Source organism: Protopterus annectens, chromosome 3.part1 (assembly GCF_019279795.1).
Source record: "Protopterus annectens isolate FY-2018-M chromosome 3.part1, PAN1.0, whole genome shotgun sequence".
Taxonomy (NCBI): Eukaryota; Metazoa; Chordata; order Ceratodontiformes; family Protopteridae; genus Protopterus; species Protopterus annectens.
The window spans coordinates 1,713,859,131-1,713,875,131 of NC_056732.1; the positions used below are offsets into that span (position 1 = coordinate 1,713,859,131).

General features: G+C 38.6%; 1 protein-coding gene across 1 annotated transcript in view; it reads right to left on the reverse strand.

Moving 5' to 3' along the window:
- Positions 1-14,349: 14,349 nt before the first annotated feature.
- LOC122797839 (vomeronasal type-2 receptor 116-like) overlaps positions 14,350-16,001 on the reverse strand; it is a gene marked incomplete at its 3' end in the record, with an annotated part of 154,354 nt that continues 152,702 nt past the window's right edge. The window contains exon 6 of the mRNA XM_044066360.1: positions 14,350-14,380. Within this exon, the coding sequence (XP_043922295.1) occupies positions 14,350-14,380 (31 nt within the window). The remainder of the gene's footprint in view (positions 14,381-16,001) is intronic.

A 16,001-nucleotide genomic window follows, 5' to 3' on the forward strand; every position in this document is an offset into this window, starting at 1 on the left:
GGGTACAAAAAGTAGCATGTTAACATGATGAAGTCTTACCATGATAGGGAGGTCCTTCTGCTGAGTATGTGTAAGGGGTGGCAGGAGGAGTCTGAAGGGAATCACAATACCTTAACATGGCTACATTGAGCCAGCTAGCAAAATGCCAAGTTATTAAATTGGGGCCCAGGGTTGCAGGCATATGACATGACAGTACAGCACTGTAGATGGATCAGCAATGCCAATGCAGATGGCATATCACGACAGAGTATGGGTTCATGTGTTCCCAGACAGGCTTATTTCTCTCAAGCAATGGTTTTACAGTGTCACTTGAAAAACCTAGCTTGGGTCTTCAAAGGGGTGAGAGATGTGATGATGTGAGGTAGTGCTAGATGTGCCAATGAGAGTAGGCAGTGCATGTATAACATATTCCAGCATAGCTAACTGGAGTTTTGTAAAGAATTTTATGTCATTTGACTATCACACTGATTTGTACAGATACTTGTGTTAAAACTGTAGTTGTAAAGCTGCTTGTGTCAAAAATTCATCAATAGTGGGACCTGCTGGACATAAAAGAAATATGCATGTATGTCAGACTGTAGTATTGTAACTGATTAAATGTATATGTTGTAACAGAGAATTCTTGAAGGGAAGGGTGGATGTTTTTGAAATTGTTTTATAACTTCCAGATGTTGCAACAGATCTTAGCAAACCTCTGGGTGTGTATTGTACCAGATTCAGGTGACCAGATGTGATGTCATTCTATACCCAGCACTGAAATGACTTTTAGATATTAGTGAGAGATGTGATAGAACTCTCACAGCACTCTAATTTTTGGACTCTGACAAGAAAAGACCTCACACACAACACACATTATCTTGCCTAGCTGTACTAAGAAACTTAACTAGGGAAAAGTAATTCTTTAATCAGGCAGAAAAATAGAGTGAGATTAGCTAAGTATTGTTTTTCTGTATATGTGCGTATCTATCTAACTGTATTATTTTCCATCTCTGTTGTGACGGAAATTATGGTGTTTACTGTAACTACATATTCAGTATTCTCATTTTTTCTATTTTATTATTTATTAAGTAATTATATACCTTTCATTGTGGCTTTTAGAGAATACTTTAACTCTTAAGAGTACATATATTTATTTTAGTGACACTGACTGCTCCTGAAAGTCTTGCTGCATTGGTCAAACTCTACCTTTTGTATTAGTATTAATTTCACTCAGTATAATTTGGCACACTTGTAAGAGCCTTAGAGTAGCTGACTGGTGGCAGTGTAACTACTTTCTAGTCTGGGCAGAGGGGACATAGCTGGTAAATCTGTGCCAGCCTTTCCCAGGTGTGTGTGTGTGTGTGTGTGTGTGTGTGTGTGTGTGTGTGTGTGTGTGTGTGTGTGTGTGTGTGTGTGTGTGTGTGTGTGTGTGTGTGTGTGTCAGCTTCTTGGAACAGGGACACACGGCTCCAAAGTGGTCAGTGTGGAGTCTTTTTTGGGGTCTGAAGAGAGAGAGAGAGAGAGAGAGTCCAGCCCAGGATAGGAGCATGCATTCCCCCGTGTGCTCTTAAGAGAAATTGTGCTTGGTGCAGACAGCTGCATCTGGAAACAAAAGGTGCATCTATTTTCCTTCCAAGTGAATGTCCCTCAGCAGTGTCTGTGGTGAGGATTGAGGCTACTTGATTACTGGCCCAGAGGAGGGACATCACATTTGTGAATATCATACTCACATAATTTCTCAAACAAAGATATAACTGGATGTAAGGAGGGGTATACAAACTACTTCTCTTGAACTGTACTTGAAAATCCATATAGTCTGCACTAAAAACAGACCACCCAAATTCAACTTTTGAGTAAACAACTTAATGTCAATAATAGACCTAGTAACTTTTTAGTGAGAATGAAAGTCAGACCCTTTTCAAATAATTTAGCATGTTCCAAAGTCACTAATACTTGGCTGAAATTATAAATTTTAAAGTCACCAGATTCATTAGTGATGATATGACATTTATTTTTATCACTTAGGTGTGATACCTCCGCCTATTCCTCTGTCAAGGTGACTTTGAGTAATATGGACCACACCAATACTGCTGTACTGGAGGACCCCTCCTCTCTCTGTCCATTGACAGGTCTCTTGGACCTCATTGATGTTGGTGGTCCTAAATGATCGGGACTGTTCCCACTTACAGTCATGTTGTTGTTATGATAATTTATGTTCCCTCCAAATAACTGTTCACTATCACTATTACTCCTATTGATGGATGCTGGCATCAAGTATGCAGTACTCTTCTCATAACCTTGTTTGTCCCTCAATAATTTCTTTTCCTTCTTGTTTTTATATTCAAAAGGAGCTTATCAATATCTGTAAAATGTTTACCATATTGTGCCTTGTGAAATGAGGAAGCCAGATCATTTTTAATTTAAGAATCTAATTGATCGATTTCTTATAAAAATACATCCATTTGTTTTTTATTTAATTTCATCAAAACTTCCATGAGTTCCATACCATGTCTATCACATAGGTGGAGCAGCTCCCACTGCAGTTCTGAACCTTCTACCAATCCTGCTGGAAACGTTCACTTCCATACTCAGTTTTATTATATAAACTACTTCCCTTATCAGCCATTTATAAAAGTGCAGAGAAAAGTGGAAGCAACTTCGGAGTAACAAAAACCCCAACCTTCTGTGCCAGCTATAACTGACATAGTAGCCAAATTCAACAACTTAGTGCAAATCTTGGCTAATACTCCTTAAATAAAAATGGAAAACCAACAGATCATAGAAGCTTTTGAAGTATGCAATGAAAAAATTGCCTTTTTGTAATAGTCAGTGATCAGTATGCATCCCTGCAATCTGCAGGAAAACTTGACAGCCACAATGCAGCATAATCACTAATTACAGTTGCTTAAGGACTGCATTGTTTCTCAGGAGAATCACTGCAGATGTAAAACCTTAAGCTTGTAAACCTGAAAGAGGGCACCAAGAAAGGGAATGTGGCTAAATTTCTAGAAAAGCATTTAGTTGAAGCATTGAACTTTGTACAAGCTAACCCTATAGCCATAGATAGAGCACATTGTTCGCTTTGTGTTTCCTTTAGGTATGGAGGCCAACCTAGACATATTATTTTTTCAATTTATGAATGAAGAAGAAGAAGATAAGTTGTTTATCTTGAAAGTAGCTAAAGAAGGTAAACCCTTCACTTTATGTGGCCAGAGACTTTGGCTCTTTCAAGAATTCTCCCCAGAAACACAAGTCCAGAAGATCCTTTTCTGAGATACAAAAGCTGTTTTAATAATGGTATCCACTCAACTAGACGCTACCCATTTATACAACATATTACATGGCAAAATCAGTATAAACAGTTTCAGAAAGCAGAGGAAACAGTATGCTTGGTAGCATCTCATTTTATCCAGTCTGACATGATTAGTGATAAGCATTAGATTCTAATATATTGGAGCTGTTCCCACTAGAAAGAACAAATGTAATTACAGGGCCTGGGAAATACCCCCGGGACCAAGAGCATAGGACTGTTGCACCATCTAAAAACTGGGATCTCCTTCATCACACAAAGGAAAAAGACAGTCCAGTTCACAACAGGAGACAAGCATCTAAGCATCTGTTTCCTAAAGAAACCAGTATCAAACTATTGCATAGCTGTGAAAATACCAGGAGAGTGTGATACCTCCAAGCTGCAGAGCACTACTCTAGGATTTAAGGGCAGACTCTCCACTAAGCTGCTTTCTAAAGTAACTCCTCTGTCTTTAGATACCAAGTCAGGTTTTGATAAATTAATGTTAGCAAAAGCACCAATTAAACCTAAGAAGACAACCTATAAACACAAAGGTGTCACCTAGACCACACATGGGGCCTAAGTGTTTATCATAGTAACTGTATTTCATTTCTTTTTAGACAATCAGCAATGTTTTATTATTTTTTAGTAAAACTTTATTGCCCAACCAAACCATGTCAACATCCTTGATCAAATAACAGGTGATACATTTATTGTATCAACATCATCTATGAATCTAGAATTCACACATATAAGAACAATATATATCTATAGCACTCTAGGAAGGTCAGTTTTTGGAGATACCTAACAAAAATATTAGCAATGACCATCCATCATTGTGCCATTTCATGTCCAGCTTGCCATTATACCATTTTTTCAAGTTATGACATAAAGTATTGAATGATTGATACCATTCTTTAGGAGCTGTCCTGCAACACTGAAAAATCAGTGCTACCACAGATACCATAACATTCTTAATCCAACAGATCAAAGTATTGCTAAGGGCACCAACATTTATTTCAGTCCCTAGTAACCAAAAATGGATGTGTTGTATTGTCAGCAAAGGCTCTGGGATGACACTCTTGATACCCTAAATGATTTTTTACCAACCCTCTTGCAATTTGTGAAGGTACCATATCATGTGGCTGTAGTCCGCAGACATTTGTCCACATCTCCATCCAACATTTATCGGAGTACCAGAAGCTCCCCCATTAAATTTGCTGTGTGATTATCTGCCAGTTATGAATCAATTTTAGAAGGGTGAACCTAGAGAATTCTGGGAGTCTGTTATCTGTCAGCATTTGCAAGCTCCTTGCCCATTGGTCATCTGGAATCTCATAATTACAAAATCTTGTCCACCTAATTCTTAGTGGCTGCATGACATTGCCCACATTTAGTATAATATGCTCTCACTACTTTCTCAGACTCATATACTGGTATCCCTGCTGTGGATCCCTAGACTGTGAAGTCCTAATACATCCTGTTGTCTAACAACCCTTCATTTGTTGTAATTATGAACAATATGGGCCTTCTCTTTTTTGCTTTACTTAAGTTCTTCTTCTTTTTTTTCTGTGCTGGTTAGACACTCCTTCTTTGTGGCCTCCATCTTTTCTCACTGATTTAAAGCATATGTTTTGTTAACCTCACACAATGTTGTTTGAAAGTTCTCCATCTACTACTATTCATGATCGTATTAATGTTCTGTCCTATCCAAAGGTACTTGATACTGCTGTCCTCATCTCATCCAGCCGCCATTGATATTAACATTTATGTTGGCCCCTTTTGACAGTGTAGCTTGCAAAACTGCATCATCTGGCAAACTGAGTGGCTGTATTATCACATCTTAAAGTCTTTAGTACTTGCTCTATTTGTCAGTCGCACTTCCAGTCTAATTGCCACATCCCCTGGTCCTGCACAGATGCAGTCATTGACAAGCAGATTAAGTTCCCTGCACATATCAGTTAGGTCCAACTCAAAGTGCATGGATTTAATTTTCTTCCTTTCTTACCACAGGTAGCCATCCTCATCCTGAGGGGCAATTTATCTATAAAACGATCTGATGCCACATTAAAATCCCATCCCAAAAAATCAGAGAATGTGTAACAACACTGGTGAAATATCACTTGTCTAATTTTTTTAAGTGGGTTAGTATCATCCTCCGTCAGTCCATATATATTGCCCAACAGAAACCTCCCCTCCCAGAGTTAATGCATCGTATAATCCATTGTCCCTGTTTGTCATCAGTTTGTTTCTATACCATCTAACATAAAGATTTCTTCAGTAAGATTTTTACCCCCCCCCTTTTTTTTTTGCTATGGTAGCTCAGGAGATGTAATAGCTGCCAGGCCATCTTGTGAAGATATTAACAGCCATCTGTTGCTTTATTTTTGTCTCTTGTAGCAAAGTAAAATGTTGATTCAGCCTAGCCATACCCCTCAACCTCTTAAAGCAAAAAATCTGGACAAAGCCTAAAATGATGGGGGGGGGGGGGACAAATAGGGACAGATTTTAAATATTGCTCTTAGAAACTTAGAAAGTTGATAGAATAATAGGTTTTTCATTGCATGAATTTTCTGAAGGATGTGGAGTCTTAAACTCAAGTGTTTGTCATTATTTAATTACTTCAATCCTCAGCTATTTGCCAGAGAAGTACAGCTTTTAGGAGGAACACACCAAAAATATGAAGCAAAAATCTGGACATTCTGCGAAAATATGTAAAGTTGAGAGGTAAGAGTCTAGCTAGTGCCTGCATCACTGCTTTAGTTTTTCTGAGGGTAGACATCCTTTTAACATTCAAGCTTAAACCTTCAATATTTGTTTCTTATGGTACTCTATGATTGCAGCCACTTGGTAATTTCATTAAAGGGCAACTGCTCCCTGTTCCAGTCTCTGAACATTCCCAGCTAACTATTGAATTTTTTATGCTTTGACTAATCTTCTTGGAGTGAGTACAAATGGAATAAATGACACCTCTGATTTAAATACTAAATCAGATCAATCAGTCCTATGTAATGGAGTATAAGTTGACGATACACTCACCATCTTTCTTACTTCATCCATCTAGGGACATGATCTATTGGATACTTGTTCCCTATGTAAAGTAGCACATATGTATGTTTAACACTGACCTAGACTATGTATGTTTAAGAATGACCTGGACTAGGTATGTTTAACACTGAACTGGACTAATATCTATCATGCTAATCACCCTTCTGGGCATGGGAGAGTTAATATCACCTGTCTATACGTGAATTCGGGAGAGTTAATATCACCTGTCTATACGTGGATTCAGTAAGCCCCCTTACAATTCTGTTACAGCAGTCTTGATTGTGCTTTATCCTACCTGGCAGTCCTTGAATTTATTTAAATCTATTGAGCTGCTCTCTCCCCGAATAGTCATACCAAAAATACACCATTCTCTGATGTTCAACTAAGGGTAACACTTAAAATTTTCCAAACCTGGTCACTTAAGTGAACTATATATATATTTAATCTTTTCACATCTACATTGCACACTCATAATGTCCCAGTTATCATCTTTTAAAAGATATACTCCATGACCACTATCACAGATAAGACTTAGAGTCTTAAGTTGCTAGACTTCAGTCTGGTCCATTCTTCTCTAAAAGGGTATATCCCCAGGTCTGTTCTAGCCTGCTCAGCTCCTCCAGCTGTATTTTTAGGGTTGAGAAAGCTGTCTCTTCCAACTATTCCTTCATAATATTCATTGGCAGCAAAGCAAACCTGTTATTTATAGGGATTTCTGGTTGAAAATGACCCACACATGCAGCACCAAGCCCTGTCCATCCACTCTGTGGTATGCTATTTTTTCCTCACCTCTGTGTTAGGGATTTGTTAGGAGATTCATTTAATGACCTGTTTTTAGCTTGTGCGGAGATTGGTGAGCTGGTTTGGCTGTTTCTGCATATGATTAATTTACTCTTGTCGGCTGCTGCTAAAAACCTGTTCTACCTCCTCTGGCTGCTGGAACATAGCTTGTAAATTCCCTTTTGTAAATACTAACATGAACTGGTACCAGAGATGTACCAGATAGCCTTTTCTTTTCCCTTATGAAGATACAGGGCCAAGCATTTTCTATTCATGTATAGGATGTTGCTGTAGTCTAGGGTGACTTTAACCACATGTACAGCTATTTTGGAATTATTTCCAAGTGTTCTTGCCATCTGTAAAATTCCTTCTTCACCACTCTAGTTCAGATATTTAATGATAAAATGTCTTAGGTTTTTAATTTGTACCCTTTGAGACAGGATTCTTTGGGATCTCTCAATAGTCTTTGTTTTTTTTCATGTTGAGGACCTTCCCCAGTTCTTTCTTGATAAATTGTATTGGATCGATGCCTTTTGCATTTTCTGGAAGCCCTGTTATTCTTGCATTGTTTCCATGGGCTAGATTCTCCATATCCTCCATCCTATTTTCCAACTTAAGCATTTGTGAATGGAGGTGCTGAATGTCCTTGGCCTGCATTGCTATTACCCCTAGCTGGTTACACAGTTCAGCCTTTTGCTGATGTAAAGTGTTTTGTATGGCTTGCAGCTGCTGCCCACCATGACTGGATGCTGTATATTTAATGTTTTGTATATCGGTACTGTGTCTTTCATTATATTGAACAGGGCCTCAGTTTATTACCTTTGCATTATCAGCTCTTCTGAGATCACTCATGAATCAATTGCTATTGTAGCTTCACCAACTCCGTGCTGACCACTGTCTTGTTGCCCTACTTTTAGCTGTTTTTTATCTCACTGTTATCACAACTACATTTCCCTTTTCTGGGGAGTCTGATAAATTGACAAAGTTTTACTTGTAGCTGCACATTTACAATCACTTTGGGAACTAAACCTACAACTTTAATCCCTCAACAGAGAAAGCTAACAGGGATTACAAGTCCATCTCCGTGTCTGTACCTGTGTGCACCCCTAGACAATCGGCATTTTGAACTTTTTCTCACCACCTAGTTTACTAACTACCCATCAGGTGTAGGGCTTATTACATTGACTTAACCATGTTACTCTTATTTTTAATGAGGTTCTTTCCCTCACTGGTTATATCTTGAGGACATTTAGGAAGAGTTGCATTATTCAGTTAGTAACAATAGAAGCAGTAGGTTTTCATGTAATTATTATCCTCATGCTGTGTACATAAACTGTTCAAACTGCTAGTGCATCTCTTTTTCACTCTTTTATAAAATGGTGCATGTTTACACACTTAACATGAGAGGTCCCTCATCTCCATGGAAATGAAGATTTATTAGACAATGGTTGCAGAAAGAGAACTGTGATATCTATTTTGCTTAGGAATGCAAAGTTGCCAAGAGACATAGGAGGATCTTGCACTCTACATGAATGTTGACTTAGTACATAGCCTTAACTCTAAATCTAAGGCACAGATGTTTATAGGTATCAAAGCATTTCTGGGTTGGAAGCTAGAACAGAAATTCATAGATAAACTGGGTAGCTGGATACTGGGACTGTTTACATCTCCAAATGGTGTTTGGACATTGGGGTCAATATACAGCACTAGTAAAGATGACCCAGCTTTCCACACTGGACTCTTAGTGGTAGTAGAATTCATAGTTGGGTGATGTTAACAAAATTATTTTAGCAGGTGTTAGTAATATAGTTATTAACTCAATTTCTGAAAGAAGTAACCCCAAATATGAGATACATATCAAAGCGCAAAACGTCATCCATGAGGTCATAAAATGTCTAGGACTGATAGATATATGCAGAATAAAGAATCTTGGAGACACAGCATAAACTTATAGCACCACCCCAGGAATCTCTAGTAGTCAAATAGATCATTTCTTTATGCCTGCTGGCTTAACTTATTTGGTTGTGGAAACAAATATTATACCAGCTCCTAACATAGATCATGAAGCTCTATCCCTTGTCCTGCTCCCTAAAAAATGGTTCCTCAACAGTGCCTAGATGGAGGCATGACCTTTTAATTCTTATGGATGTTCACGTAAATAAAGAAATTCAGAAATATCTGGTCTACTTTAAATTGCTATTCAACCTCCCCTCCTGTTATTATATATTGAAGTATGGTGGGAATCTTTTAAACTGAAACTCTGCAGCATATGTTCTTAGGTCAAAAATACTATATTAGAATTATCCAGTCTTTCTGATTTGGAAAATCAGACTTTTAAAAAGAATATAAAGCTTTACACCAGCATCCTGGTATGTCTTTAAAGACAAAGGTACAACTTTCTTTTGAAAGAGCAGCAATTCAAGCTTGTTTGGGGGGAATACGCCAAGTAAACTGCTTGCATATAATATTAAACTTAGGAGGATGGTAACTATTATCCATGAATTAAAGGATCCAGAATCTTGATAATAAGTAAGCAACACTAAATTGGTAAATATATTTTTTTAATTTTTCTTTCAAACATTGTATAAAGACCCTAATCCAAATAATTCTATCAGGAAACATCTCTAATCCTTTATGTAAAGAACCAACCTCCACAGTGTCTCTGAATTTCATAATTCAACTGAACCTCAAAAGCACCTACTGCAATGGAGAAAGATATCAGGATGATCCAAACTATGAAAGAAAGAAAAGCTGCAGGCCCTGGTGATTTTAATAAAGAAACGTTATGTCACTCTGCTGCAGGACTTAGCTCCAGGGATGAGACTGCTCTTTAACTCTTTCTAACATACACAGCTCATTAATTATACCCCTCTCTCTCTCTCCCCATCCATAATTACAGTACTTCTCAGGCCTAATAAGGACCACACTTCACTCAGTAACATAGACCTATTTCTCCTCTCAATATAGATGTTAAGATTTATGCTAAAACACTAGCAAAAGAGCTAGAAGGTGTTTTGCCATATTGAATTTTGAACAGGTAGGCTGGCTTCATCAAGGGGCGAAGCAGTGCTGACCACATCTGCAGCTAATTTATGTTCATTGGTTAATAAATGTACCTGAACCATTATCTCATCTTTTAATGGCTTTGAAAAGCCTTCAGTTCAGTGAAGTGGCCCTATTTATAGAATGTTATGGAAATCGTGCATTTTCCTGCATACATTTTAAACATGGTTAATATTCTTTATAAAATGTGTCTTGCCTTTGTGCTAATTGATAATATTCTCTCACAACTATTCCCCCTACAAAGAGACATCCATCAAGATTGCCCCGTTTCACCTGCTCTGTTTTTGCTAGCTATTGACCCATTGAATAATGCACCTGTGGCATCTTCCTGGTCATTGCCTTTGTGCTAATTGATAAAATTCTCTCAGAACTATTCCCCCTACAAAGAGGCATCCATCAAGATTACCCCGTTTCACCTGCTCTGTTTTTGCTAGCTATTGACCCATTGAATAATGCACCTGTGGCATCTTCCTGGTCATTGCGCAACACTGAAGTTAAAGGGTTTATGTTTGCAGATGATTATTTAATCCTCACTAGCATCCCAGCGCATGATCTACCCTACTAGAGAAGTTTGGAATCATTTCTGGATTACAAGTGAGTCCTTATATAACTGAGTTATTTCCCAGTCAATACAGCCACAAAAAGTCTTCTACTTGCTAGAACAAAAACAACAACTTTGTTACTTGGTTTGCCATTTGATCCCCTTGATATATGAGAAAGATAATAAGAGTTACAAACAAGAACATCTGAGGTAAATCTGTTCTCATTTTCTGTCTATAAATTCATAAAGGAAGCACCCTATTGCCATTACATATCACATATATTTATGTTCAAGATGTTCATATCTGTTCTCTTATTTACCAGAGCCACCTCTAAGCCTTAGCCTTAAATAGCCTTTAGCCTTAAAAATGTGAACCATTGCTAGATGCCTTTATCTGAGAAGATTAGCATAAAAGGGTATGTAAAGCAGAAAAGAGCACCCCCAGCAATTTTACAGGACTAGACTGTCCTGGACGGGGAGTCTGCACCAACTTCCACCTTTTTTTTTTTTTAACCATAAAACCATAATATTATATAGAAGTATAAGTCACATTCACTATCTTTCTGGGGTCTCCAGCTGATACCTAACTATACTACCAAAGCAGTTGATAGCAGTGCACCCTGCATTGTAATCACCTAGCTATTAAAGTGCTTTCTAGAATTATATGATAGAATGGTATATGGGGCTCAGTCAGTTTCCACAATGAAGGACTACCTGCTTTAAATGCTGAATAGGATATACTAGGTGTGAGCTTACAACACTAATTGCAGGCAAATAGGTATTCCAGAGTTTTGAAAATATGTCTGACTCTTGGAATCTCCCCTAGTGGACCTCCAGGTCACCTTTCTTGAAGTACGTTTATGGTAGTCTACTCCACCTAGGTAGGGAATTTACAGTGACTGCCCATTTGCAAATGTTTACTAATACATCTCAGGCATCCCACATTTACCAACATTTAATCTCACAATTTAAAAATGTAATCCCTCCTCCATACATGCTTGTCTGTCATGTCTGAGGATATAGCACTAACTGTATTAATCTTTTTCTAAAACACATTACGGTAAAAAATATGCACCTCATTTTTATGAGAAGATAGGATATCTGGTCAGATAGGGGTATTGGATTCCAAAAAATGAGGAAGCTGAAGTAGCCCCTAACAAAATGCCTTGCCCACATTTTGGGTCTATTCACTTTAGTATGTTCCATAAACTATGGGAATGTCCACCAATCCTTAAAATATGGCACATAGTAACAACCTGGATATATGATGTTTTACGGTTAGATATCCCTTATACCTGACTTATTTTTGGGTTAGTGCATCTCCCATAGTTTTGAGGACCTAATACACCCAAACAGAAGGTGGATAATACAGCTCTCAGCAGTAATAAGAGTATATGTATCACATCAAAATGGAAAGATCTTAAGCTGTTCTTGGTAGGCAAGCTTAAAACCTGAATTACACAAAAAGGGTATAAAATTGCTAAAGTACCCACTAAAACTACTACTCTAATATGAAGCTAATATATCAATCTGATCCAACAAGAATCTGTAAATACTCTATGATTTACATTTATTTACAGTTTAGAGTCTCTTTAATGAATTAGCTTGGCCCTCAACAATTTACTGTCAAAGCAACCCTATGTACCTAGGCGGCTTTCCGTTTTCCCTCTTTTTTTCTCTATAATAGAGTAATGTCTATGGGTTGAAAATTTGGCTATTGTATGTTTAGAAATACCAGTATGTTATGAAACTGATAATGTGCTAATTTATTGACTCTCCTGTATTGCTAGTGCAATTTTCTTTTTCCCTTAGTGAGGCATCCCGTTTTATTTATATCTCTATATATCTATATCTATATCTCTCTCTCTCTCTCTCTCTCTCTCATAGGTTCATAGGTTCATAGGTAGGTGCTAGGCTATTGGCCCAAGGGCCGATACAAGTCTAGCCAAAAAGGTACCCTAGCTTTCGCCACCCAAGAAAATTATTTTCCTGTGCCCCTGTCAAGCAGAACCACAGAAGTGATCCCCGGGGTGAATTTCCTATTACCCATCCAATCATCAAGATTTTTCTCAAACAATGTTAATGAGGAGCTTTGTTTGACAAAGATAGGCAGTCTGTTCCAGAGTATGGGAAGTCTCTGGGACAGGAATCTATCCCTCCAGCATGTTCTGTTTATTGTGGTGACAAGGTTTAGGTCCCTAGAGCATGTAGCTCAGAGGGATTGGGATTTCTTTAAGTGGAGCATGTCCAATAGCTCTGGGTTTAACATAGCTTTGTATGTTAGGCAGAGATTGCCTCTGAGTAGGTGATATGCGACGGAGTAAAGCTGAAAGTTTTTTGAGATGGTCTGCGTAAGGCATCTGTTTGAGGCCAGTAATCCTCTTTGTGAGGTATTTTTGCAGCCTTTCCAGTTGTTGTAGATGTCTTCTGAGGTACATACCAAAAGGGGCGTTGTACTCTATAATGGGTCTAATGAGTGATGAGTAGAGGGGAACAATTACCTCTTTTTTTCTGGATGAGAAACCTTTTGTGATGAGGTGTGCCACGTAGAAGGATTTCCTGACCACTGTGGCGATGTGATTATCAAAGGAGAGACTACTGTCCACCTGTGTCCCAAGGTCTCTTATCACACTTTTGGTGTTAAGTAGACTACCGTCTATGTGGTAGTTCATGGGTACAGAGTTTTTACCGAAGGGGATGACAATGCACTTTTTGGCATTGAGCTTGAGACCATGTCTTTGACACCAGGCATCTGTCTCAGTGAGGCCCTTTTGTAGGATGTCCACATCATTAGGAGTCTCAATTATGGCTCCTAGTTTGCAGTTATCTGCGAATTTAGTTAGCCAAAGACCTTTTGTGTTAGCCTGTACTTCAGAGAAGTAGATACCAAACAGGAGAGGACCCAGGACTGAACCCTGTGGTACTCCACTTGTAACTGGTCTGAAGTCTGATTTGGAGTCTGCTACTTTCATGGTGTGGGTTCTGTCAGTAAGCCAGTTGGCAACCTATCTTGTGACATAGGGATTTATGCCTAGTTTAGTGAGTTTATCTATAATTCCAGAGTGGGGGATGGTGTCGAACACCTTGGCGAGATCTAGATAAGCTGTGTGAACCACCTTACCCTCATCTATGGCTTTGGTGACTACTTCAAAGAAGTCTATCAGGTTTAGGAGACATGATCTGCCTTTTACCAACCCAAACTGTGTGGGGTTTAGAGTTTGGAGATCTCCAATGTCTTTGTTTATGAGTTCCATGATGATACGTTCCATGGCCTTGCAGATGAGACTCGTCAGGCTAATGGGGCGGTAGTTCCCGGGGTCTGTTGTGGCCCCCCCTTTCTGGAGTGGGATAACTGTCACGGTGCACCATTCAATGGGCAAAAAGCCTGAGGTGAGGCTATGATTGAACATGGTACTTAGGTGGGGTGCCAGTTTATTCTGTAGTTCATGTAGAAGGCAGCCTGGGATGTTGTCAGGTCCCATGGATGCTGTGCTCTTGACTTTGGAGAGTGAAATTTTTACCTGTGCAGCCGAGATTACAGGAACTTTGCATTCTTCCGGTATAAAGATGGGCCCTTTGGGGGGGGGGGGTAAAGTTAGCACTTGAACCTATCTGCCAGGATGTTGGCAATATCAGTTGGTTCTGTATATTTAGTGTCATTGTGCTGTAACTCAGAGCAGATCTGAGTGTTGCCATTGAGATTTTTGACATAGCTATAGAATGCTTTGTGGTTGTCTTTAGAATCAGTGGCAATTTTGTTTTCATAACTAGCTTTGGTGAATTTTATGAGGGATCTCAGCTTCTTAATGACGCTGACCAGGGAGTTCCTCCAATCATGGGATTTTACTCTTTTTTGCAACAGTTTCTTTCTTCTGTTGTAGAGTTTGTTTATGGCAGAAGACCACTAGATTGGCTTCCTTTTTTTGGAGGATAGCATCTTGGTTCTGTTAGGGATAGCACGATCCATGCACTTGTGCAAGTGCTTATAAAGTGCATTTGTGTAGGATTCAGCAGTCGTACCTCTATTGTCCATCTGCATGGGTGTCGTGAAGTTTGCCACGTCTGTCTTAAGAAACGTGAAGTTGGCTTTGGAGAAAGTTTTTACGGTTGTTTTCCTAATGGGGGTGGGAGCGGGATGTGGATGTCTAGGGTGATTAGCTTGTGGTCGGATCTGACCAACAAGGAGCTGACCTCTGGTGTGGAACACCGGTCCCCCATATTGGTGATGATCAGGTCTAGGATATTGCTGCCTGTGGTGGGGGTGTGGATAAGTTGATCCAAAGCATTGGAACTGATGATTTCCAGAAAACGTTGAGCAAAAAAGTTGGTACATGAGTAGTTTTCCCAGTTAATGGTAGGGTAGTTGAAATCACCCATTATTAGAGTGTTGGGTTGTACCTTAATATTTTCCAGTGTATCAAGAAAAGAGGAGTGGGAATCCTGGGGCATGATGAGGGGTCTGTAGCAAGCTACAATCTGGATTGCGGTTTTGCCCAGAGTTAGTTGAACTTGGATAATCACGGATGCATTATGCTGAGCAACTAGCTTGGAGGTGTGGATATCCTTAATGAATATGGACACGCCTCCACCTTTAGTATTTCGGTCTAGGTTTGGTGGCCGAAAGGTGTGGTATGAATTATAGCCTGGTAATGCAGGGGTGCTCTCTGGAGCTTTGAACCAGGTCTCTGTCACTGCACAGATGTCAATGTTCTCCATTTTAAGTTCTCTCTCTCTCTCTATATATATATATATATATTTATTTTATTTTTTTTACTGTGTACATAGTTAATAAGCTAATGCTGCTTTATAGATATTTTAACTTTTTTCTGTTTCTCCTTTGAGTGTTCTATTTTTCTACATGGAGTTAAGACATGTTTTTGTTTGTTGAATGTCTTTTGAACGAATGCTCATGTTTATATGTTGATGGGCTCAATACACTTTGCAAAAAAAAAAAGTCATAAATAGTTCAATTACGTTGCAGTCAGTGGTTTACCCTCTATACTACTGGTACAGCATATTTTTCAATATAATTTATCAAATTTTTTTCTAACCAGTCTATGTGTTTTTTAATAAACAGTTTTAATTTCTGATTGTGCTTATTTTTTCCATATATAATTTTATTTATTTATTTATTTAACATTTGTTTACCAGTGTCCATTTTCAGCGGAGGCCCAAGGAGAAATGCTTTAGCAAAATACATTTTACTAATACATGTCTAGTACAACAAAGAAAAAGTTTACTATACAATTTATATGTACCTACTTACACTCTAGCAGAGATCAGTAAAGCAATTTATATGCA